At 40.6% G+C, this 26,401-nt stretch overlaps 2 protein-coding genes across 5 annotated transcripts in view; one reads left to right on the top strand and one right to left on the bottom strand.

The window, feature by feature from the left end:
* Positions 1-3,975, top strand: part of CCDC85C (coiled-coil domain containing 85C) — a gene marked incomplete at both ends in the record, with an annotated part of 111,057 nt that extends 107,082 nt beyond the window's left edge. The window contains 2 exons of the mRNA XM_082316919.1: positions 2,125-2,223; positions 3,886-3,975. Coding sequence (XP_082173045.1) covers positions 2,125-2,223; positions 3,886-3,975 — 189 coding nt within the window. The remainder of the gene's footprint in view (positions 1-2,124; positions 2,224-3,885) is intronic.
* A 3,750-nt stretch (positions 3,976-7,725) lies between these two features.
* On the bottom strand, positions 7,726-26,319 carry CCNK (cyclin K). Of its 4 annotated transcripts, none has more exons than XM_082317674.1 (11): positions 26,113-26,318; positions 24,000-24,266; positions 22,857-22,938; positions 22,120-22,251; positions 21,185-21,290; positions 20,988-21,045; positions 18,475-18,644; positions 16,573-16,859; positions 12,508-12,541; positions 11,347-11,421; positions 7,726-9,054 (listed from the first exon to the last, which is right to left on the bottom strand). In XM_082317674.1, exons 2-11 carry the CDS (start codon positions 24,194-24,196, stop codon positions 8,432-8,434), a joined length of 1,764 nt encoding a protein of 587 aa, XP_082173800.1. In that variant the 5' UTR covers positions 24,197-24,266; positions 26,113-26,318; the 3' UTR covers positions 7,726-8,431. The 4 variants fall into 4 exon arrangements, with proteins under 4 accessions (XP_082173800.1, XP_082173801.1, XP_082173802.1 ...); XM_082317675.1 differs by lacking the exon at positions 26,113-26,318 and adding an exon at positions 25,792-25,993; XM_082317676.1 differs by lacking the exon at positions 26,113-26,318 and adding an exon at positions 24,479-24,615.
* Between the last annotated feature and the right edge of the window lie 82 nt (positions 26,320-26,401).

The raw sequence follows: 26,401 nt of genomic DNA on the forward strand, positions 1-26,401 counted from the left end.
TACAGCTTTATATGTGTGTGGATGTATTGGAGTGAATAAGACCACGTGCTATTTGACGGCGTTGAGTGATTCCAGGAGCTTTGACCCTGCGCACTGAGCTGACCACCTTGCTCATCGGTGGCAAAGCCCTGGATGAGGTCTGTAGCTCAGCACAGATGCAGCAGTAACATCTCAAGGCAGTCCTGCGCTGTGATATGCCTGACTTGTGCAACATGCCCGTCCGGAGGAGCTGTCTGAAAGCATGCGGATGCGTTGGAGGGGATATTCTGTGGGTCAGTGTGTTTCCAGCGGGAAGCAAAGGCTGCCGTTAGCCCCTGGCAGCCTCATCTCTGTGATGGAGGGACCGCCTGGCTGCAGCCAGGCACTGCCTCCCTGGCAGTGCTCTGCGGGGGTGGCCGGGACGGTGCGTGCCGCAGGCGGGACGTGGGGGGCCAGGGCTGGCGCCCAGCTGCTACAGGGGTGCGGGGCATGGGCAGCACATGGTGGGACACAGCAACCGCGTGGATGTGCTGCGTCTTACCAGCCATGTGTGGCCTGGGGATCAGCGCTTGGGGAATATGTCTCCAAGTGCTATTTAGAAGAAAGAGGTTAAAAATCAGACTTTTTCAATTTTCAAACATTGTCAACCTGAAATCTAAGAAACGAAGTCACAGGCAGGATGTTTCCACTATTTTTTTGCAGTGTCCTGAGCTGCTTTCACAGCACATCTACTTGTCTTCCCAAGGCAAATCTGGAGGCGTGGCCCAGCCACCAGGCTGAGTGGCGTCCGGCGGGCCCATAAACACGAGCACTGGATGTGCCAGGTCTGGGGTGTCAGTGCTGGAGCTGTAACCTCTCTGTCTCTGCAAGGAAACCTGGCTCTTCTCAGATCCGGGAGCGCCTGCTGGAGATACCCTCCAAGCCGCAGAGCAGAGCCTCCTTGGAGAGTCTCAAATCCTCCCAGCCCCCTCTTTCAAGCTATTCCTATGCTTTTGCAGCCACGTCTCCATTTTTTGCAGTGCTTTCCTCCCGTTAATATCATAGGAAAAGCCCCGTAGTCATGAGCAGGAGGGAAAGGAAAGACAATGCCTCACACCTCCAGAGGCTCCTGCGGGCAGGGTGCTGCAGGCATGTACCTGGGCTCGCTGCCTGTAGCCAGGCATGAGAGGAAAGGCAGCAGAACGGAGCTGCTTGTGGAGGACCAGGCAGGCCTGGCTCGTATGGTCTGTATTCATCAGTGTTTGTACCAGCTGAACTCGGTGAGCAGCCGGTAAATGTTACCCTGTAGCTGTGGCTGCAGTCCCGGGTGCGGGTGTGTGTGCAGGGGATGCGTGTGTGTGCCAGCCCCGGCCAGGGGCCGCCTGTTCCCTTACCTTTACGGGGCACGCGCTGTGGGTGGAAACAGTGCTGGTGGAGATTAAAGTAAAGCTGGGGGAGTCGAGGTGATTATCTCCATCTTCAGAGTGCGTCTGTGGCACAAGGAGAGGGTGACCCAGATTCGTCACGGCACTCAGCACTCGGTGGGGACGGTGCCTTCAGAGGACTGCAATCTGCATGCAGGGTCCTGGGAGGCAGTAGGTTTTTTTCCCAGTCCTGTTCCCATCCCCTTCACAGCCTGGCTGCATCCAGCTCAAAGAGGGAGTGGGTAAGAGCCAGGAATCAAATTGAGATCTGATTCCCAGGGCTCTGTGCTAGCAGCCCGTCTCTTGCTCACTGTCATCATGGGCCTCCAAGGGGTTCCCTTGAGAAACTAAATGGGTTAAAAACAATTTTCAGCCAAAAGGTGAGTGAAATTGGCCATGTCTGTTTAAGATCTGAAAGTTCATGGCTGATTGGAGACCACACACTTAAGCTGCACAGTGGGTAATACTCTGCTTTTCAGTGGTACAAACCTCTGTTTGCCTCTTTCTCTGATGGCTAAAACCCTCTTAGACCTAAAAGCTGCTGGTCTGGGCTGGCCACAGTTGCCTCATGGCCCAGATTAGTAGAAGGCAGTGGAGAAGCTCCGCTCCTGCGAAAGAGGGGAATGGAGGGAGCACGAGCTGCTGGGGGATTGGCTTGGGGGAGCTGCCTGGAAGGGGGGGCCACCAGCAGCCTTCCTGGAAGAGATAAAGCATAATGCTTTTGTAATATTGTTTTTTGTAGGTCCTTGAGGTCCATGAAAATTTGGACAGGCAAATGCAAGACAACTATGAAGAAGACCTGAGTGAAAAGGAGAAGGCGATTGTTCGTGAAATGTGCAATGTAATAACTCCTCTCAGCAACTCTAGGGGTTTATTTCCTGGTCTTTTGTTAGAAGTACAGAGGAGCAGGGGTCTGCTGTGTACAAGCCCTGTTTGATGCGAGATCCCCAGGCACAAGGGAGGAGTGGAGGCTCTGCTGACCGCTGCTTTGGGTATCAGTAACCCGAGTGCCCTGCTCACTGAACAGCACAGCTTTGGCTCAGCAAATACTTCCCACTCTGCTGCCTTCAAGGGTGCAGAGTAGCTAGTCTGGCTGACCGAGCGCGGTGCAAAGGGCTCTCCCTGGCTTGTAGAGTCCTGTTAGCAGTTGACTCCAACTGTGTCCTTAGGGACTTGGTTTGGGCTGAGCAGCAACTGGTTGCTATATCTTTAAAGCTGTACAGCTTGAATGGGTTTAAGCCTAAACCATAAGACAACATGAGAGAGAGAATACTCGTGTCCGAAGCCCTTGAACAGCACTGTGGTGTGCGGGGTGCTTTTAGCACTGCCGACATGTTGGGCGGATGCACTGTTAACTGAGCTTGCCACGTCCTGTACGGGGAGCATTTGGACCAAACCTCTGCTCTGCGGTGTCTGCTGCTGTGGCACGGCCTCCAGCTTCCAAGCACCTTGGCCACACTTTGGCTTTGAACAAAGAGTTTGGGATTTCTGCTAGAACATGGCTCAAGCTGCATGTCGCCTGCAGTCGGGGATGTGCTGCTCCACAGTACCAGCAGTGCCCGCAGCAGGGAGGAGGATGCTTATGGAGCCTTCTCTTTTAGGAGTCCACACTGGAGGTCAGCCCAGGTGGCATCGTTTAGTGCCTCACAGCAGCAGAGAGGAGCCTAACCTTACGTTTGAATTCTGAAAACCACCTCAACCCTAAAAAGAGGGTGTAAAGAACACAAGTGCATCTTGCAGAGCTGAATCATTGCAAGCATCCTTGGCAAGGGCTGAGGCACTTCACTTTGGTTGCTGGAGCCCTATGAGCAAAGCCAAGACCAGAGTGAAGGAGGGCCTGCTTTTTAGGATATTATGTCTGCTTAATGCCACATTCCCTTGTAGCGATGCAGGGGGAAACGTAAGGCACCGTAACTTTGTCCTCCCAAATGGACTCATTTCTGTTTGTGTCTCATCAGCTGTTTTTTCTTTAAATATTCATTTCATGTAGACTCAAGGCAGCTATGAAGTGCTTTCCAGTTTCTTATTTAAAAAAAAAAAAAAAAGCCTCCCTTACCCCAGTGGCCCTAGAGTGATAAAATGTATGTTTTTAGAAAGTCATAAATATATATATATGTATATAATTTCAATCATTATCTTTTTCATTATCTTTTCTGTTCATGGTAACATCATTTCTGTAAGCATGGCATGGCTGACCTACCATTGAACTTACTTAACTAACTTCTGAACTTAGTGTATTTATTTTATACTATTACCCCAGGCAAAAATGGTTCTAATTTCCAGACAGATTAATTAGGAAAATGCAGCAATGGTTTTTCCCTTGGAAACTGGTGCACTGATGCCATCCTGTGGCTCTGCTGAGAATTACAGCCCAGCTCTAGGAAACAGCTGCTTGTTTGACTTTCGAACTGCAATTATGAAAATACTGCAACCCATTGGAGGCTTTGGGGTTTTTTTTAATCCCTGTCTCTCTCTCCCCCACCCCTTTATTTTTTCCTTACAGGTTGTCTGGCGAAAGCTGGGTGATGCTGCGAGCTCCAAACCCTCCATCAGGCAACATCTTTCGGGAAACCAGTTCAAGGGTCCCTTGTAGGAACACTGTCCTGGAGGCTGGAAGTGGTGGATTCTGTGAAGACTAAAGAGGCAGAGCTCAGCGTTTTCTGGCTGCCTGTTCTTTGGGAGTTGGGGTTGAGTTTTTTTCAGGGTTTCCTTTTTTCTTTTCTTTTTTTTTGGGGGCTTTTTTTTGTAACAATAGTGTAAATATGGCAGCTAAAGGCCTGATTTCAGGCTGTGGTGCTCTGGAACTACTGTTCAATGGGTAACCATCCAATAATGCCAGACTTGCATCATTTGTATTGTAGTTCAAACCTGCTTTGTGGTAATGGTCTGTTTGTAGAATTAACTGACTCGAGAGAATTTCTAAAAGAGGAACAAGAAGGACCCTTAACCTGCGGAGAAGTCAGTTTGTATCGCTCCGGTCCACCTGCTTGTCAATGATTCATAGCTGGGTTAGTGGCTCCAGGCAGCACCTTCGAAGGAAAGAGCAATTTGAATTTGTTGGCTTACTGCCTGAGCTGCTAACGCTTTTTTTGGAGATCCGTATTTTGAAGAATGAAATGCAACTGTTTTCCCAAGGCGCTGTGTACAATATTGAGTGGCGAGCTGAAAGCACTGGTACCACTCTCTACGGTGTACGGTGGTACTCATCACACAAGCGTACAGAAAGGCTTGAGACTCCGTATCACCTGTTAATGAACTATTTCTCATGAACAAATGACACAAGATATCTGCAGTCGTAATGTGAATGAACTGAAGTCACTTAGCCACACACCAGTATTCCCTACAAATATGGCAACACTTTTCCTGTAAAGCTTTTACTACAAAATAATTCAGCAGAAACTGTCATCCTAACAGTGCTTATGGCTTTCACAGGATCTTCGAGAGCAGCTCATCTTTCACATGAGGAAGATTTGGGTATTTTTTTTTAATGTTCTTGCTGGATCCCTCACCTATACAGGTTCCTGTGTAAGGCAACCAACCAACCACCCTGCAGAGCTGAATAAAATCTCCATAAACACAGGCTGTCGGGTGAGACTATTTCCTGCCATTCAAGCTTTATTTTTGTTAATGAACCAAAACAAGTGGGTTTTTCCTTCTCTAAGGGTTGTATATAAAACAATGGGACTTATATTTTGCTATTGTGGAGTAGCTGCTTGTATAGTTGTAAGAATCTGACCCCCTTCTTTTCCAAGTTGTCACAGCAGCTGTCCCTGTATTTTATTAGATATTCTTTCCCAGTAGTCCAAGGAAGCGAGAATTGGTTATTAAAATAATTGGTGTAAAATGATTTTAAAGACAGGCATGTGAAAAGATCAAAGCCTCCTCTTCAAAAGTTGCATTGATTTTAATGATTAGTTTGAAGATTTAGCGACCTCAAACACCATCACTTTCTTTTCATTCTCCGTAAGAATCCGTCCCAGCTACAGGCAGCTGTTCTTCCTCTTAAACCAATTTGTTCTACCAGTTGAGGTCTCGACTTGTGGTGTTGTATTAACGTGGAGCACTGATACAATTCGAAGGAGCCCATGCTGCAGGTTATGAACGGTAATTGGACCCATGGAATACAGTGATCTAGCTGCCTGCGTGAAGGATGTGGAGTGTCAGAGCCAAGCTCTGTAAGCAGTAAAAAAACAGAGAAGGAATACACCCCAGATAGATACATAGTAACCAGTAAGAGTAAGCACCGCTTCAGTATTCATTGCAGAAATAAAACTGTAACAGTCAAGATGAGTAGGTTATTTGGAAAAAACCCCAAGAACCACCCCCAAAACTCAAACACACACACACACACACGCTCTTCACCAGCAGTCTATTTCTTACTTCTGCTCAGTCAGCGAACGCTGCGCGAGCTAACTCTAACAGTATTTATTTACATCCAGTGAGTCTGGGAAAATCCATTCGAGAGTCTCTCTCCTTTAAAATAAGGCACCTTTAGAGGATTCCAGATTTCCTCCTCTTTGCTTTTTGTTTTGACCTCCAGTTTCTAGTCACCATTGATTAGTTGTCTTCCTCCTGTACAATTTGTACCTTGAGATTTTCGTACCAGCAAAGGTGATACAACACAGAGGCATCATTCTTCCTTAACATCTAATGTCGAACAGAGGGTTACTTTAATCTGTCTGCTTGAAAGCCCATTTTAATTTCGGTGACATCTAATCGCTGGATGAAGCAGAGAATTTAAGCATATTGGGAACAAGGTTAATTTACGTCAGTGAATTTTAACTAAAGCAATGCAAATGTTGCCAGCACTTGTAGAGCGTTAATTGTGTTGATGACGTGCTTGCTATTTTAGGAGTGTATTAGACTAGCAGGTCCGCTCAACAAGACAAGAGCTATACTAATCAGACTAGTAGTCTCACCAGCTGTGTAATTCTCATTCAGATATTCCCTGCTATCAACTTTCTCTCAAAATCTATTCAAGGACTTAGAGCAAAGCTTGTTTTGTTCCACCTGCAGATCTCACCTGGAAGGGAAATAGCGGTGCAGCTGAGGTCCATTAGTGCTGCACATCCTGGAGAGCCGGGGTACAGGGTGGCCCGTAGGTCAGCCGAGCAGCCTCGACGCTCTTAGGGTATACCCTGTTTCTTTAAGATGCTATTTGGCAGCATAAATCTTCAATGTAAGATGTGCATCATTGACGTTGCAGAAGAACACGACAGTGCTGTACTTCGGGGTGTTATTTTGGGGGGGGGAGGCTTGCTACCCTTATACTTAGCTCCATTGGAGCTATAAAGTGTCTTCCTGAGGTAAAATGACACTCAATGACTTTACGGGATGACTTGGGTGCTGAACTTTCAGTTGTCTAAAAGATGTTTTATATACATATTTAAATTCACTTCTCTATGCGCTAAGTCTTCAGTGAAAACTGCCTGAGGAGCTTTGTACGTTAAGTCGGAGGGGAGCATCCCTTGAAATAGCAGCCATTAAACTGAGATATGTGGGGCAATAGTCCAAGTTAATTTCCTCAAGATTGAAGCCCTGGGTTCTGCAATCCTCTGGCAAAGAAAGCATCCACTGTTTACAAACGGACTTTGCTTGCTTAAGGAAAGTAAAATCACATCCTTGACTTTCGTTGGAGTGACTGAAGTGAACGGCGTTTCCATAAAAGTTTCTGAAATGCCGCAGTGTAACCAGCTTCAGTTGGCTCTTTGCACCTTGATAAGACTGCTGAGCACAACCTTGTTTGAGAATGGCACATTTTTATCCAAATATTAGATATTAAAAGAAATCAGTGTTAAAGTGACCTTTTATCTTTTTAGAAACCGTGGGGGAAGAGTACTACTGATCTTTTTCAAAGTGCATGACTGTAAAGTGATAAAATTGTATATTTTTCATAATGTGGGGAAAGTCTATTTGTGCTGCTTTAGAAATCAGTTTAAAGTTTGATTTCTGTTAAACATGTGATCTTACAGCCCTGCTATATTTTCTGTATATGATTTACAAAGAACTGGAAAAGTTAGCACCTGCTGTTGTGTATATAGCGAAATTCTTTAGACCTTAGCACGCGTTTTTACCTGTTATTGAACCACTCTGGCTTTTTTGGGGAGGGAAAGTAATAGTACAGATTTTTTTGATAATGTGTGTAAAACATTCATTTGAAATATTTTAGTAAAAATGAAGTAAGAGATTGATTGTGATAGTGTATACTTCTAGTTGAATAAAATAAAACACATTCTTTTTAAATAAACTGATGAGTAAGATTTGGGAGACCACTGCTGAAATATCTTGCAGTAAGTACCATAGTTATGAATTCTGAACTAATACGAAAAACCTGGAAATCCAGTAAATTCAGAACCAATTTTATTTGGGTAGATGTGAACAAAGTAGTCCCATTTATAACCAGGATGTACATCACAGTAGGTTGTTACATTCAGACTTTCACACTTAGAAAATATATATATTATGTACAGGAATTTCCAAATAGGTGTAAACATACAATACTTTAAGATACCAGTACATTCCAAAACAAAAATATCAGCAAGGCAAACATCTCAAAATGATCCCAGTCAGCTAGCATTCAGAATCTCTCTTAAATAAAGTAGCTTTTATGCTTGACATCGTGTTGCTTTAATTATTACTAAAAATGAAGTTTCTTACTATAGATCAAATTTCATGGTATCTGGCTATTTTGATACTCAAAAATAGGCACTGATTTCTAGAAGGAAATTTTCTTCTTACTGGTATAATTGAGCCAATATGGCTGGTTTTGCTAGTACAAAGTAATCCAGTGCTGGAATAACTCAAGACAATTTAAACTTAAGTCAAATGTATAAAGTTAGAATAGATACTGCAAAGCTGAGTAAAATCTAGAAGCCTATATAACTCACCATAAACAATACTGCAAACAGATCAGCTAAATTTTCATTTCACCTCCTCATTTCTTCATCTAAATTATACAAATTACCCTTCTCTTCATCTTTACACAGTAGGTTTTGGCTAGCTACTCCTGCCTAATCAACATAAAGGGATATCGTGCAAATTACCTCATGCTATCTCATCCACGTAGCACGTCCAAGTCCTGCTACAGGTGGCATACCGGGCGGTGGAATTGGAGGTGGTACAGGTGGCTGTCCACCTGGGGGAACAGTAGGCGGGGGGTAACTAGCTGGTGGCATTCCCAGCCCTGGAGGTGGATGAGGTGGTACTGCATGAGTTGGAGGCAGTCTTGGAGGTGGGAAATTAGGGTTGTATGTAGGTGGAGGAGGATATCCAGGAGTAGGAGGTGGAATATTGGGCGGGGGGAATGAAGTAGGGGGTGGAGGTGGAACTGGTGGTGGAGGGTTGGGAGGATAGACATGAGGATGATATGGTAGATGAGTTGGTGGTCCATAGGCCGGTGGTAAAGCTCCATAAGTTGGTCCTTCTGTTTTCATCATTGACTGAAGACTTTGATAACCCTCCCCTGACATGTAAGAATTTGTAGTAGACATCCCTGTAATATAACTGGTGGGGGGTGGGGGTGGGGGACGATGCGGCAGAGGTGGAGGTTGATGTACTGGGGCAGGATGAGCAGGGGGAGGAATCTGGACCTTTGGCATATCTACTGAGTCCACAGTAGTAGATTGCTCTGCTTCTCCCATTGAAACTGCAGTTGTCAAAGGAGGCTTGCGCTCTGGAAAGGAAAATTTCATTTATTTTTTGAAGGATAGTGGCAATAACAGCTTCTGATTACTTCCTATTTTTCTTCCAGTTAACATATCAAAAGAGGACTCAATTCTCTAAGTCTCTGGATGCCATATGGTATCCAGTCAGACCACCTTCTATCACTAGAAAATAACTAAGTTGCGTAACAAAGCTCCAAGTTTGGCTTTTCCCATTATAAAAGTTAAATACATCTTCCATTCTTATTACTATTTTCTTATAATTTAAATACTGTTCTACAATCAGCAGAAATTAGCAGATTGGATGGACAGAATCACAACTAGCAGATTTAAAAAGTCATGGGACCCAAGATACCAAACATCTTTTGATCAGTGCTTCAATCTTCTTTAGTCCAGGCCTCCCTTCTACCTCTTATATTATATATATATCTCTCTCTAAGATTATATAATGTATATATATCTCTCTCTCTCTTATATATTTTTTATATATATATATATAAATATACACACACACACACACATATACACACACACACACGTCTCCCATGTTGTGAAATACTATTTGAGAATACAGGCGAAAAGTCTCAAGTCTTTAACATTTAGTTCTAAACCTGTTTACCAAATGAAAGAAAAAAGAAAACCGGAGGATAAGTAAGGAATTGCGATAGATTGCTTGGGACATGAAATCTGATCAGCTTGGTTTCACTGACTAGTTTCAGGGAACGCAGTACCTGACAGTCTGGGGAAGTTCATAAAAAAGGTCAGAATTTTACAGAATTATACTTGGCCGTTTCTGGGAAGAGCATGCTTTAAGCTGTCTTCTCTTTAAATAAGAATCTTAATTATTTTTTTCCTCTTAATGCAGACATTATAAAGTAAGGAATACCACAATAAGAAGACTGACCTAATGGCAACATCTCTGTATGGTCATACAGTCAGTATTAAAATGCCCAACAAAAAGAGAGTTTGGGGCATCTTGACATCCATCTTGCTTGTATATATAAACATCTAAAACATTGTTCAGTAAGAAAAACTATTTAGAAGCAGATATAGGGCAGTCATTTCCAGTAAAATGCAACAACTAAACTGACAATGCTAAATGGAATTTGAGGTAAATCCACCTTATGGTGCTTCTGTTCATTTGGTCAATAAACATTCTTAGTTTTCGCCTGATTTTTCCTCAGAGCCCCAAAAGACAAGAGTTGCCCTCCAAAGATTGTTCTTAAAATGTTTCAGTGCTTATACAATGATTTGCTTGTATAAACAAATTATAAGAGGAAGACTTTAGATAACAAGGGAAAAAAATTCGTTACCTGCCTAAATAGGGTTTACCTTATCTAAGCAGTCATAATTTTAACAGGAAAATTGTCCCCTAGGACAGCTACAAAATCAGATCATGCAAAGTGGGTATGCTGGCTGTGATACCTATGATTTCAATGACTTCTAGCTCCTCAATTATGGCAGGCAATAATTTCCCCATTTGCTCATTTTCAGAATCATTCTGGATGCAAGATGTGCATTCAAGATTTAACAACTGAAGGAATAATGACCATAATATTTAGAAGAACCCCTTCATTCTTAATTAGATTTTAACAAACAGGAAAAATGGTCCTACTATATTTCAGAGCACTGTTTTTTTCTCTTGTAGTTCCCTGTTAGAAGCTGTCATCTTACAGTTACATTATGGACCGTGCTCTATAAAATATTTATGTCATATTTAAGGGTCACTGGAAGGACACCTAATGCATCAAGGCTCTGGAAGCACATTTTTAAAACAGTACAGTTTATTTTGCAAACATAAGGCATGTGTGCAGTGTTAAAGTTCTCTGGCAGATAAAAGTCCACTTTTGGGACAGCAAAGAAAGTATCCTCCTTATTGTTTAGAAGTTATACTCCTGCAGAATTTCTATACTAAAGATGTAACATTGAGGACTTCTATAGGACAGCTGGAAGCTACTCTACTAATATAATACAGCAGCTGCCATCCTTTTGAGAACATAAGTCCCCTTTTGCCTGCTAGTGACAATTAGTTTTAGTCTTCTATGCCTTTAACAGTCACAGCTTTATTTTCCCTTTGTCCACCTAGTATAGTCTTATTTCCATCATAACATTTTTGCTTCTGTCTGGAAAAGCCTGTGCTACTAAGATGAAATTCCCTTTGGAGCTTATCTGCCTAACACTTTTACTTGCCAAGCTGATTAATTGAGGCAACAACGCCTGCCCCCACACAGTTACCACCATCTGAATGAAAAGGAAGGCAATTAATGGCAAGAATAAATGTGTTCAAGAAAATAAAAGCTTACCTGGAGGTGGATGTGCAGGAGGTATTGGTGGATGTGAAGTTTCAATTTTAGGAATTTTAGATGGTGGTGGTGGTTCTAAAAAACATTTGGAAGTTCCTAATTGGCTATTGCTCTGCAGTATTTTCCAAATTCCAACTCTGGTCTCATACTAATGATTATCATATCATATTACACTATGCAAAAGTACAGTGGAAATCCTATATACTAGGCATGGTTAATAAAGAAAACTAAACAAGACCTTTGTATAAATAAAATGGCATCAAGTATCACATACAACTCTTCCAAAAGAACACACACCTACAAGTTCAAGCTATGTATTTTATAACTAGAGACAAATTGTCCCAATAATAGTATGTAAGTGAAGATGAGCACGTGTACGTTTTCTAGCACAAAACTGTAACTTGTAAATAATTAAAAGAAATCTCAGAAGAAGTTGAACTATGCTCTGCTAGGGAAATGTGTCTAGAAATCAAACGAAATAGCAATTGCACAGGAGAGAGGAGGGAGAAGAGACAGCTCTCTGGGATCTATCTGCAAAGCCAGAGAGGCAGAAGTGCCAGACGTATAGGAAAGGTTACAGAATCACAGCCTAGCTATCCTGAAATACGTTGTTCCAAAACAGCAAAATGAAGAAAAAAAAAAAAAAAAAAACACAAAGAAACAAGCAAAAAGAACTAGATGTGATCACTGCAGTGAAGCATTTCTTATGCTAGACCATATATTGACACAAAATGCCTTTTACTGGCAGCCATGCCAACAACCAATTACAAATGCCACTGATTACCAACAGACTTCTTATTAGTACAGCTACTTAATGGCATGCTACTTTCAGTCACTTCAAGGTCCCACAGCTTGCTGAAGAACTACTCCAAATGATGCATGGAGTTATACATTGAGAGTTGAGTAGTTTAGCAAGACTTCTACTGAATAGACTGGATTAAGGGACTCTCGGGGCACAGTTATACTCCATTTTTTCAAGCTTTACAGTTAGGAACATTTTAAAAATAGTTACAGTGTATATTTAAAGATGCATTATTAGGACCAAAATAGTTTAGAACTGCCAAGCTTGTAAGCAAACAAACTAAGTGCACATTGGCAAATGACTTGTTCTGGTTAAAACAGTAAAATGAAAAGCAACATGAATAGAATAGTAATATTTACCTGATGCCTTTGTTTCTTCTTTTGGAGAGACAGCCTGTTTAAAAAAAAAAAAAAAAAGGAAATAAGACCACTGCAAAATACTAAGCATTTTAAAATGGTAACAAGCGAGCAAAATAGGAAAAAACTTACAGCCTGCTGAAGAACTTTTGTACAGATCTGACTAAACCAGAACCAGTTTCCAACTCAGAACCAGTTTCCTCCTCCCTACCCTAAAAGGTACCATGACAAACTCTTTGTTTGTTCCTATATTTTTATTAGGGGGCTAATAATGCCCAATCTCTTTAGACAGATCCAATACAAACTCTGAACTATGTCAAATTCCATTGGGAAAGCCCAGCTTAACTGGCAGAATGAAAAGACTGAAAAAAAAAAAAAGCAGCTATTTTAGATACAGCATTTCCTGCTGTTCTCACTGTTGAGTATTACATCGTTTAATTTATTTATCATCCACTGCACATATGTCTTGGTCCAGTACACTGCTCACTGAGCTAAAAGCAAGAGACTTGGCCTCTGTTCCCGATTGTGCTTTGACCTGTCATTCAACCTTTGCCAAAATCACTTTAGGCCTTTATGCTTTATTTACCAGGACAGGAGGGCAGTGAAAGTGTTGCTCAGTCTAAAACATTTCAGAAGCCTTCAGATGAAAAGCATTGTATAAAAGCCAAATGTTAGGCCAGAAAAAAAATTCATGCACACTGTGCAAAACCTCACATCATCCTTCCAATCACAAGTTTTTGGTTGCTTTTTTTTTGTTGTTGTTGTTTTGTTGTGTTTTTTTTTTAAAGAATCACAGACAAAGGAGTAAGAAAAATATTTCCAGCTTCCTTAGTCCAACTGAGATGGCTAGTTGATGGTCTTTGAGAAAAGCAGAAAACCTAACCAAAATTAAGTACAATAAGCTTAGCTACAAATGTATTTAAAATTAATGATAAAAGTCAGAGGGGAATGGTAGATAGCTTCTCTGTCTTTTGAATGAAAGGGCTTTTTTTAAGGGACTATCTAGTGGCTTTACTTTCACCAACTGTTCCTTGGTTCCCATCACTGTACTTCCTGCAGCAAGAATGGACTTGCATTTCACTCCAATTTGAACACTGGGTTTTCCTTAATTCTGCTGGGTATTTTCCAGATTTCTGCTGTCTAATACAAATGTACCCAAGGACTGCTTGAGGCTACCTCATTCTTACATTCCTTTGATAGACATTTCAATTCATCTTCAGCCACCTTCCAGCTGCTTTCCTACTTTTTAAGGACAATCTTTATCTTCCCATTCCAAACAGACATACTTTCCTTGGTGACTCTCACAGACTCATCTGGCCTTCATTTTACTTGGGCAGTCTTTTCTCAATTTTGTAGCACTAAATTCCTTGTTTGTAAAACTGAATGCAAACATCAGATCTCCCTGCACTTTCAAACAGAAGCAAGTCTCCACTACTTGCAACATTTCCAAAACTCACTCATTCTGTGAAGTCAGTTGATCACTTCAAGTGGTAACCAATTTGGTTATTGTGCATTTGTTAACATGGAGCAATGTTCAGAAAATAGTGTCACTGAGGTGTACCATTAGAACAGAACAAGCAACTGGAGCCAAACAGCTTGTGTGACAGAAAAACAAACATTAGTTTAAACTGTATTGATGCTAAAGGAAAAAAAAGAAAGAATCAAGAAGCAACAAAACCAAAGCCTGTAAGAATTTAAATCACTTCTCTAACAGCAGCAGCTATAGATGAGCTTTTTTTGGTCCTTCTACTGCACTGTAGTTTGTACTGCTCCAGTCATGACATCCCAGGGTCAACATTACTGATTTATAAGCATGCTGATTGTTATTTAATACTTTCATAATAAGCTCAATCCATACCACAACAGAACTGTTCTTTTAGTGCTGTTTCTATGTGCATTAAAACTGTTCCTACTAACAATTTTTAGTTTAATCAAACTAAATATACTATTTACATCTAATGATTCACCAGTATATTTTTAGTGAAGTCAACTGAACATTCAAGTGCTCTTCACCACCAGAGATGCAGAGGATGTGCAGATGCTTTAGACATCTGGTATGGGTCTTGAAGTCATGGGCCAATGCCTCAGCTGCTTGAAAGTATCTTGGCTCAGTAGAAGGTAATGGAGTTGTAAGAGTTCATGTAAATGGAAAATCTGGCCTCCAGGAACAAAGTGTATTTATGTTCTGTACAAACCAAAGAAGTCATGCAAAGCCCTATTTATAGAAGGAGGCAAACATTTTAAGTAACGTTTATGGTACATCTAACTGAAGAACATCTTAGAAGTGCCAAGCAAATCTTTCAAACACTATACATCTTGTTCTCCTAGACTGCTTTCTGGAGAAAGAATGATTTTAGATCATCACATTTGCTTTTCTCAAACTCATGCTGTTTGTGCTGTTCTCCTACAAAACTCCTCCTGGGAGTCACCCTTTGCTTTATATTTGTTCTGGATGCCTACAGTGTACCAGGACCTACCTTTTTATCTGTACTATTCACTTAATTATTAGGTGGTGGACCTCAAACTCTTCATTTCAAGAAGAGGTAAGTTGCTCTGAGGGCTTGACCAGAGGTGATTGTTAAAGAACAACACATACTATTCATGCAAAAGGCACCACTTTTTTCTATGAGGTAGCTCATTAACCCATAGGATGGGGTGAAATCAGTAGTACTGTAAAGGTAGAGCCTTTACTTGAATGAGCAAGCATTCATAGCAATTTACAATCAGATGGACACCCATAGAAAAATCCAAATTGTTATTTACAGTTTCTAATGTGCCAAACTGTCCCAGTCATTTTTGTTGAAAAAAATCAGAAAAGAGTTCCCTGCCCTACCAATCTGACAACCCAAGCTGAGTTTATGCTGATGGTAGAAAAAGTATGAAAAGAAATACATACTGCCTATAAAGGGCTCTCCCAATTTTTAAGCTAATTAACACATTTTATCAGGTTTCTATCCTGAACAATTCTGAAGTTCAGTGCAAGAACTATGTATTTCAGTGCAGACTTTTTCCTCTAGTAGTAGGCTATATCTTGTAATTACAAGACCAAAGTTTTAGAGTTGCATTTTTCTTTTTTTTGGGGGAGGCTGCTATCATGAAGATGCCGCACTCTTCCAATTCCATTTCATTCTATCATTTGTTGCTTCTTCCTGGGTTTTTTGTCTTGATTGTTTTTATCATCCTCCCCCCCCCCCCCCCCCCCCCGATGTCTGTTCTCTAGTCTGGGCATGCTTTAATTACTAGTTAGAGCAGAAATTGTAAATGCTGTACAAAATTTACTTCCTAAATGGGCTAGTTCCAAAGATTTTACTTCTGAAAACACTCTTCTTACTAAGTACGTGCAAGAAGATTTGGGTAACACTTTTAACACTTTTTTTTTTTTAATAACTTACATGTAAAAAAAAACAAAAACCAAAAAAAACCACCACAAGAAGTGTACGTTAAGGTCTGAAAGCTTCATTTGGACTTGATGACTGTGGAAAAGCACTCGGAGTACTTGTGGTATTATCCAACTGCCAATGTACTTTCTTATTTTCAATGATAAAGTGGTAATATGAAGGGAGACTTTAACGTATGATGCATTTATGGGCTTCTGCTGTTATTAGATTATTTTGAAAGACTTCTAAGAATTTTGATGTACTTTGAAAAGTCACCATTCTCTTAAATTTGTAATCAAAGACCATGAAGTCAAATAATATCTTCACCAGCATTGTGCACATCTCTACATTAAGGTATGGCACAAAGGACCTTCCCTAAATCAAGCCTGCAACAAAATTCAATAGCACAGAACCACAAAGAGAGTTAGAACCTTAATAGCTCATGCTGACTTAAAAGTCTCTCCACTGGTTTTGCCTCAAGTGGAATGAGAATGTGGTATGCCAAAACTGTAAAGGCTGTTCTACACTAACATACTTGCCATATAACCAACAAAAGTCTACCATACAAAATTAATACCAGGCTCATTCTTAAAGCAAACACAAGTCTTCTGCACACTGCAGCTTTTAAATGAAATGGACATCAGATCAGCTTGAAAATAAAACGCAAGTTAAAGTTCAAAGTTAAACTTACTGCTGGTCTTTTAATCTGTCTGGGAGGACTTGACTGAGGAGAGGGCTTTTTAGATTGCTGTGCTTGTGTTTGCTGCTGCTGCTGCTGTTGTTGTTGTGCTGACTGTTGCGAGTCTTTTTGCTGCTGAGTCTGTGATTGCTCTGAACCCTGGGATTGCTGTGATTGCTGTACCGTGGGTGCCTGGGGTGTAGATTGAAGAGATGGTGGCTGCTGCAACTGGTGAGGAGTATGATGAGGCATTTGCTGTTTTCCCTGTGAGTATAGATCCAGGATCTGGTGACAGATGTCTTTAAAAAAAAATTATGCAAAAGATTATAAACCCATAATGTACAAGTATACATTTAATACACAACAATCAACTAAGCTTTTTACTGGACATCAACTTCAGAAAAATTAATTGTAAATATCACTCATTGTTATATTTGATTTTTTAAAAACAGCGTTTTCCAATTTATACTTGCATTTCTGAGTTTCTTCTGCCTATGCTAAACAGTATGTAGATGTATATGCACACCTTCCACAAGAAGAACAAAGTGTCCTGGTATTAATATACCACATGTTATTATTGGCTTGGAGAGCCAAGTAACAGTGTAACAACAGGATAGTAATATAGTAAGGAAGCGAGCGAAGGAATGTTAAAAAATATACATCTAGTTAGGTCAGTCAAAAAAGTTTCAGGAAACTAAGTAAAGGGACTAGTACTAAATTCTTCTTCCAACGTGTTAGGAACTAAAAGTCTGTCAGAAAACATGTAGGATCAACTGATAACCAGGTGCAAGAGCAGCACTCAAGGAAAAGAAAACCTTTCTAGAAAAGCTAAATGAGTTCTTTCAATGAGCATTCACTGATGCAGTAGCAGAAACTGGAGATACTCCCATTCTATAACCCTCTTTGGCAGGGATTCAGCAGAGATCTACCTGAAACTGAAGCAACTCTGAAAAAAAACCACGATACAAGCAGAGCAAGTAATCATTTAAGAAATCACCAGAACTGTATGGTATTCACCTAAAAGTTCCGAGAGCAACAAAGGCTAGACCACCTGAACGGCAACACACACTGTTTCATTTCAAACTTCCTTAGAACCAAACAGCAGATTGTGACAAGCATCAGTCTTTAAAGAAAGTTTCTAAAGAAATTTAGGGAACTAGAAGTATGCTCAGCCTGACATTAGATCAGGTAAGTTAGTAAAAACTTTAATAAAAACAAATTAGTGGCCACATAACCACAATTTACTTAAGATTCAAGAGAGGTCCTGCTTTATTTTATGAACTTCCTAGAGTTCTCTCAAGAGGACAAGCAGCAGGTAAATATAAGCAATATATACACACAAAGGGAATAGTATTGAGAGATCTGTACTGATGAAAAAGACCCATAATTCATCCCGTATCAGAATTCACCCCCACACACACACCAGCATTCATTCCCCACAATCTGTTCCTCAGTTGTGGTACACCATAAAATGTGATTGCAACCCTAGCATAATTTGGTTAAAGAGGTCAACCATCAATGAGAAAACCACTGGAAGCCAGGCTCCATTAGTTCCAGTGTTCATAGAGCTGCTTATTTAAAATGGGGAGAAGGGAATCATTAAAAAAAAAGAAAAAGAAAACACACACCACAACAATGTAGCAGCTAATTAGCTATATTATAAACTATAAACAAGTAGAAAAGCAAGTATTGACCAGAAGACTAATCATGATAACTAAAGATGCTGCCAGACTAAGCCAGGTTTATAAGTTTAATTAAAAACCTGGTTAAGGCATAGCACATATGTCCTGAGTTACATACTCCATACGATTATTTTGACTAAAACCCAGATATAAAGCAATTTGCATTTACCAATGACCTAGATCACACAGTTAAAGGAAATGCTCCTCTGTTTGTGGCAAATGTTTTTCATACCTTCCAGAACATCAACGGGAACATCTTGGACAAATTGCTCCCACCATCGTCTGTACATTGGTTTTGATGTCCATTCCTGTATTTCAAACTTACACAAACGGCCTGCTAAGTACATAACTGCAACAGCTATGATCTCAGGTTCCCACTGCAGTGACAGTGTAGTGCAGAGACTGGAATATAAAAAAACCAAAACACAACCCTGAAGATAATTCTGATTGTCAAAGAACAACACTTTAATGTACGACAGCTATAATTAACCGGGTATAAAATCCCACCACACTTTAACATCTCAGACAATTTTAATTAAAGAGCCTTGTTACACAAAAGAGTCTACAAAACTAAACTGTTTCTGCACTACTGCTATCACGAAACAAGGTAATTTTACACAGATAATACAGAGGGTATATGCCTACATAAGCAATACACCACATAGGAACATCAAGTTTGGAGTTTAAAAATGGAAAACCTAACACTATATAGGTGTGGAAGAGGAGGGAAAACACAGCATTATATTCCAAGTATGGGCAGCTACATTCCACTCTAGTCTCACCTGTAGTGTTAACTAAATATAGTGTTTATGTTCGTTGCTACAAGTGTGCTGTCACTGCATTACAGTGGTTAGGGAACGATGCCCACATTTGGATTTGAGAGTTTCCAAATGTTTTAAGTACCAAAAAAACCTCTGCAGAACAGCCAACTTGAACTTGTAAAGAAACTTGTCAAGCATGATGCAAGTTTTAGATCAAGCTGTAAAAACTGCAAAAGGTTCTCTCTTGAACAGCCTTTGTTAAAGCAAATGCTAAAATAACTCATATTATTGGTATTACTAATATTAACTGAGTAAGTTCCTGTCATAATCAAAGTTACTGCTTCCTGATATTAATTTTTAATTACAAATTTTGTTTTTCTCTTTTTTCTTTTCCCTTTTTTCTTTTTCCTCCATAGGTTCTGTAACATAGGATCTGCTTAAAGGATTTTAGAACCAGCTATCCAGCTAAGTTTCTGCAAATTCACTGACGAATTCATTATTATATCCTTAAATGCATCAAAACAGTAGCCTAGACAGTGGTTTAAATCTGTTTTCTCTCCAGTGGGCTACATGTAACTGAAGACCAATGGGATACTTAAACATTGGCAGAATCAGGTCAGCAGTAAACAGTAAAAAAGACACAAGAACTAGCTCTTAAAACACTGATTTCTTCTTATTACTTTCATGACATTTACTTGGGGGGGCGTACTGTGGCTGCATAAGAACAGAATGCCCTATTCTAAAGGCCTGTAGTGCAAAGTACAGAATTATTCTCCCAGGATCCTAGAAAACAAGTACACTTCTAATATGGTGCCTATTAAGTCAGCACAAGACAGCCTCTCAAGAACAGAGATAAGTATTATTTGAAACAATCGCTCCAACTTCATGCTAATGTTTTCCTGAAGCGCATTTTCTTTAATTATTAAACTTCTTGAATTATTAAACACCATCTAATTCGAAGCACAGTAGTGTCCAAAGTTTGATGGATACATAACAGAAGTTTTCCCTGACAAACTTAGCAATGACAGTCATGCCGTATTTTTGTTCCACCTGTAAGATCCCCACCTGCAAGACTGACAGCAGCTGAAGTAAACATCTCTTGACATTCACATATGCTAAGCAACCTTTTGCTCAAATTACTTTGGAGAGTTTAGGTGATACCTACAGAATTTGGACCCACACTGGGCTACTTCAAACTACGCATATGAATAAAAGCGCACCTCTTTTACTGTTCTACTGTTGTAGGTGCAACTGAAAGCAATGTATTTAGCATTTCTGAATAGTGAGGCCTCTTACGCATTTTCTTAAGGGTTTGCTATGGAAATTAAAAATTACATTTAACTGTCCTTGATGAATTAACTTGCCCAGTGCTGTAGAATCCTCCTTAACAAGACTAAAGCGTATTGAATTGTTTTGGGCTTTTTTTTCCAATACCACACGACACATGAAAAGTGCTTCTATACACACTCCTCTTAACTGATGCGATCCTTGTATTGCAAATCCATTATTCAAGAAATTGTAAATCTAGCGCTAAAAACTGTATTCCTCATTGAATTTAATGGCTAGTTTACTATTACCAAAATATTGCTTAAAAAAAAAAAAAAAAAAAGATTGACCAACACAATGGAATTGGGAAGTGACTTCTTTCCTCAGAATGTGCCACATAGATTGGGCAAGAAGCCAGTTCCTATCCTGGAGATCTATAATTTGGTTTGGCCCTTTCAAACAGTAGCTTTTTTTTAATGCAGCACTAAATCATTACCACAAAGTTGCAAAGGTCTTAATGGTCTACTTCTATACTCATCCTAGATTCCCTGCTCAATGGAACTATCATAGTAATGATGGAAAGAAAAACTGATGAACACGATCAAGAAAGTATATAACAAGCAGAAAACAAATATTTGTCAAGGAAATATCTAATCCCAGAATAAAGTAAGCAACAGTAACTATTTCACTTTCAAAAGGCTTCCTAGAAGTATCTTACCTGTCATTGACAAATGTCCATGCCATTTGAACCAGTTTTTGAATTTTATTTTTGTCTCCTGAAAAACAATCAGAAAAGTTGTAAGAAATAAAATTAGGAAGAACAAAGTTTGGAATAGAATATTTTTGCATTGGCAATGTAAATTAAGTTCTGAAAATTAATAACAGGCATTACTTGCTCACCCTGTAATATTTTACCTTTGAGTTGTTTGGCATACTTGAGAAGAAATTGGTATGGATGTTCCACTTGCAAATCAAACTTTATTGTTTGTAGTAAGATTCTTTCAAGGACCATCACTTCTTCCTAGCAAATGTTACAAGGTAACCACAATATTATTCTTTCTTTTACTCACAAATATTTTATGCTGGTATAAAGCATGACTACATAGCATCTTGAGGCAGACATGTTTGTCTGCTTCTGCTCAATTCGAGTTTGTCTCCAAGGAGAACAGAAATCTCTCCAACTTAAAACATTATTTTAAACCCAGATACTTTTTCTTCACTTTTATTTGAGTCAGGAGAGGGGATGTGGTGCTTAAAACCCCTTTTCCTCCATGGAGGAAAGAACCGAATCAGACACAGCATGAAAGTGCCGAATATACAAAAGCATAACAAAAAGGTAAGCTCTCACCACATTTCTCCTCCGAGTTTCAGATCCTTCTGCTATTTATAATAAGCAAATTTTGAGAGAAGCATAGTTCTGCTAAGTCAAATATTCTAAACAGAAAACTTCTCAATACTTTTGAGATGTAGTTCTCCTACTTAAGATTTGCTATTAATTGCTTCCTGAAACGACACTAAGACTGTCAAATGAGATTTATGTCTTGATGACATTTCTAGCTCTGACCAGAATTACTCGAATTTACTTAATTTGCAAAATAACATCAGAATTTACATGAAATCAGATGCAAACTTCTTATACAAACAATTATCCCAGTAGGCTCCCAAAGCTACTTGTATTAGAAAGAATTATTTTCTTAGTTACCTATCACATCACCCAAGAGAGCCGTAACTGTATGCTGAACATGTAATTTAATTTAGAACAACTGAAAATCAGCCAGGGCTCTAATGAATGTATGTCACTTTGCTGGAGTACAACAGGATGAAGTCAATTTCAACATGAGTATTTTTACCTTTGGGTCATCTCCAAACTGTCCGAACTGTACATCATTTAGCAAACTACGTGCTGTTTTAATTATATCTTTACATTTCTTAGGTGTTTCTTCAACTTTTCCTGCTAGGAAGAGACAGCAGGCTCCTGTTACCTAAAAAAGAAAGTGCCTTCATAAAGTTGTCTGCATGCGGATATACAATACAGTATAGCATTGTAAAAGCACTGTCAGTTTCCATTAACAGTTCTGTAGAAGTGTCCCAGGAAGGACTTAGTAAGCATATTAATTTCTAATTTTATTATAGGGTTAATTTAAACTTTCACTTCCTCAAAGGAAAAAATACAGAATTTGAAGGACTGCCCATTTTATACAACCTTATTTCAAGGTCAGAAACTCAAAGCAGAATTTGTCCTGGTTCAGCATTGTCTGTCAGGCAGTTTTAAGATGGTATTACACTTCTTTTTTTTCTTTTAGCCAATACAGGAGTGCCAGAACTATAGCTGTTACTCTTTCTAAAGAACAGTATTATCAGCAAGACATAACTGCAATGTCAATATAAATGTTTCTAAGCATAAACAGAAATATGTAAACAAGCAAGAACAGTGTATTTTAAGCTGTAATGATTAAAACATAAAATGCTTATTTTCCATCATTCAGAGTGGTGGCCAGCAGTAGTACCCAAGTGACTTATCACCATTTCAAATAGTCCATGCCTAGTGCAATCACTGTATTAAGTCATCAATATTGTAAATACTTACATATCTTGGGAACTGTTTGAAGGAATGGAACATATAAAACCGATGGAAATAAATTATTCCGGTTGCTAGAGTATCATAATGTCTGTGGTGCAGAATAAGGACTTTCAAACAGGGCATAAAACGAATTTAGAAACAAACATGCACAAAGGAAAAGATACATTCTGCTGTATCAAGTACCTCCAGTAATTGTCTGTTCAGTGACCAGTTAGAAAACATTGCAAGTAAAACAGGAGCTTTAGAAAGAAAAGCCACAAAAGCCCTTGACGCTCTGTAAATACTGTGATTGAGCACAGATGCAGCTGATACCTAAAGCATTTATTCAAAGTGTGCAAAGTCCCGATCACGTTTCTAGAAGGATCCACACAAGGTCATCCTTGTGTTAAACCATACCTGCTTCAGAGAAGGTCAAAACCAGCAGTAGGCATATGAAGGACCAGAACAATTATCGCTTCACATTAAACTGTTGGTGTGGAGGCAAGTTACTAACCATTCACACCTACCAATGCAAGTAAAATCTAAACATCCTCCCTAGTCTTCTCTTTAAGGAGAAGAGTAAGATTTCACCTTCACCAGGTGAAGATAAACAAAGAACTCAGGAGATTAAAAGAAGCATAGGAATATAGGAAGCAAAAAGTTTAAGTAGCAGTCTATAGGACAGTGAGGAGAACTTACTAATATACACAAAGTTGTAAATCCCAACCTAAACAACAACAAAAAAAACAAACAAAAAACCCAACCAACCAAAACAAACAAACAAAAACCCAAGAGTGGGGGGGCAGAGTTTAGAAGCCTCAGAGGCAAAATATGTAGAAAAATGAATGCAAAGTTCAAATTTGAGAAGTTACGTAGATTCATGCAGTAAGAGACCAAGTTTTGTAACTGCCAAAAGTTATCCTTAATCGGCAAATCTGTATCATCTTCCGTATTGCCAAAATGGTTCAGTTGAAACCTTTTTTACCCAATGAATGGATAAAAATTGTGTAGGAACACGTTACATCAAAAGGCAAGTAAACTCAAAAAGATTTTTGATTAATGATTAAGAAACATTTGGACTGCTAACTAAGCACGACATTTCTTGTACATTTTATTCTGAAAATCCCCATTCACAAAGACATTTCATACCAACACAAGTTTAAAGGATACAGCCCTAAACGTGTTCCCACATCAAATATGAATCTGGCCCCCTCCCTGCGGTATCGTGCCTCAGTAGCTGGATCAAGCCCTTCTAGCTGTGACGGTGTATGTGCCAAATCTTTCTTATCCCAGTACCAACATGGCTTTGTATGGTCCAGGTTTGCCAAGTTTACAGAAGGGCTGGAATTTTCTTTATTCTCCTTCATTTATTAAAACAGAATTGTTCTTGCTTTTTAAGTTTTCAAAAAGGAAGTCTTCAGATAGTCGATTCAGAACCTTTAAGAAAAGACAAAAGGATTTCTTTAAAAATGGAGGGGACTTCCCCACCCCAGCTCAAAGATGAGTAAAGAGGAATAGTGTTTAACCTTGCCCGTTGGAAGGGACTTTTTCTACACTCAAAGACAAGTAATATTTAACCTTGCCCTTATCCTCCCCATATACTACAAATTCAATTCAAAGATGTAGATATAGCTTATCTTTGCTATTACCTGTTTAATAAAGAAACTTCAAGAATGCATTATCAACAATGTCTGCTACGTCTTACTGGAACAGCATTCACCTACTTTGTCCACAAAATAAAGAGCAATTCCGTGAGGGTAGCAGCAAGACTTGAAAACCTGGGGGCGGGGATCAACTCACTATTCATAACTAGGAAACACATTCATTAGGTCAGTGTGAATGGCAACTTAAATACCCACTTGGTCTCCCGAATATCCCTGGGTGGTAAGATAGCAGCAACCACTTGGCAAAAAGCTTTGTAAAGTGGTCTGTACTTGTACTACTTGAAGGAAAAAAAGGTAACAAAAGTAGTGTTCTTTCACATACCAAGATCAAGACAACTGATGCGAGTCTGTATGGTATGGTGGCATCTAAAATCGTCCCCAAAACGAGGCAGTTCATTACACTCAAGGAGCGCGCTGCTTTCGTGTTTACCAGCACTTAGCGTATGTATATTTACATCACAAAGCTCCGCGGGCAACTCTCTGGTGTCTGAGTTATGACTGATGTTCAGCCATGCCTCAATTTAAAGCCAAAACGAAGACTGTCTTGCTGCCTTTCTTTCAGGCACAAAACTACTCTTACTGTAATTCAATACCCTACACACATTGTGCACAAATTACCGCAGTCACCTGCACAGGTTTGCATAACAAATAATGATTAACATATGATGCAATATATTTGCTTTAAGCAAAACAGCCAGAGGAAGACCCAAACTTAAAGCTCTTAAAATTAAGCTGTTAATTTTCCAGATGTTTCCCTTCTGAAAACGGAAGAAGATCATATGAACTGCCAGAAAAACGATGCCTGCCATCAGTGTCTCGCTCAACTTCAAAAAGTTTCTCATTTTCAGAATAAAGGAAACCGTCTTGGTTCCACGCTGGTTTTGGAAGAACCTTCACAACTAATACTGCCGGTCACAGCCCAATCCAAACTCCGCCACAAATAAGCGAATGCCTACTTAAAGCTATTTCCAGAACCAACAAAAGAGCGCTGTGCCACGACCACACGTTCCCATCGTATTTACCAAGAAAGCGTTATTTTTTACAAGTGTTAGGGTTCTTCTTCCCTACAAGCTATTTCGCTTCCTAACGTTCCGAACAGTTTAAAACCCAATTAACATTAAAATCGCCCGAAACGACGAGACTTGCTTCTATCAGCAGCAGAAGCATTGCCGAACACAAAGCCAGGAATTAAAACCACCAACCCGAAACCATCCTGACCGAACCACCTCGAGCAGCCCAACGCAAACCGTACCGACCGAAGGCAATAATGGAAGTTTTTCTTCTGCCTTTTTACGCACCCCGTTAGTAGGGAGAAGATTTCGGGAGCTCGATCCCGGCTTTTTTACACCCTACTTCAGGAGAACCGGCCGACCGACAGCCCAGCTCCGTCCCCCGCAGCCCCCAAACCGGCGGGGGTGTTCAGCTCCTCCCAGACCCGGCCCGCCCGCCCGCCGCAGACGAGGCTGCCGGTGCCCGGGGAGGCGCTCGCTCCCCGCCCCGGCCTCCCCGCTCCCTTCCCCTCTTCCCCAGGCCCCGGCTCCCGCCAGCGGCCGGCCCGGGAGGGCGGGCGGCCCCGGCCGCCGGCGCCCCGCGGCCCCAGGCGGGCGCGGCGCACTCACAGGCCGGGCGCGGGAGAGGAAACTCCACCGGAGCGCGGAGCCTCTAACGACAGCGCGGCCTCCGCGCCCTGCGCGCCGCCATCTTGGGAACCAGGCCAGGCCGCTCGTGCGTCATCACGTCGGCATCACAAGGGCATAGCGCGCGAGGACGGAGCCCCTGCCGCCTGGCGGCCAATGAGAAGCGGCAACCCCCACCCCCCGGCCAATCCCGTCTCCTTCAGCAGCTACGCAGCGCGAGAAGCAGGCGGGCGACGTGCTCCCGTCGTCCTGGAGCAGGCCAATCAGAAAG

The sequence above is a fragment of the Platalea leucorodia genome (assembly GCF_965183815.1).
Source record: "Platalea leucorodia genome assembly, chromosome: 7".
In the NCBI taxonomy this organism is placed as follows: Eukaryota; Metazoa; Chordata; class Aves; order Pelecaniformes; family Threskiornithidae; genus Platalea; species Platalea leucorodia.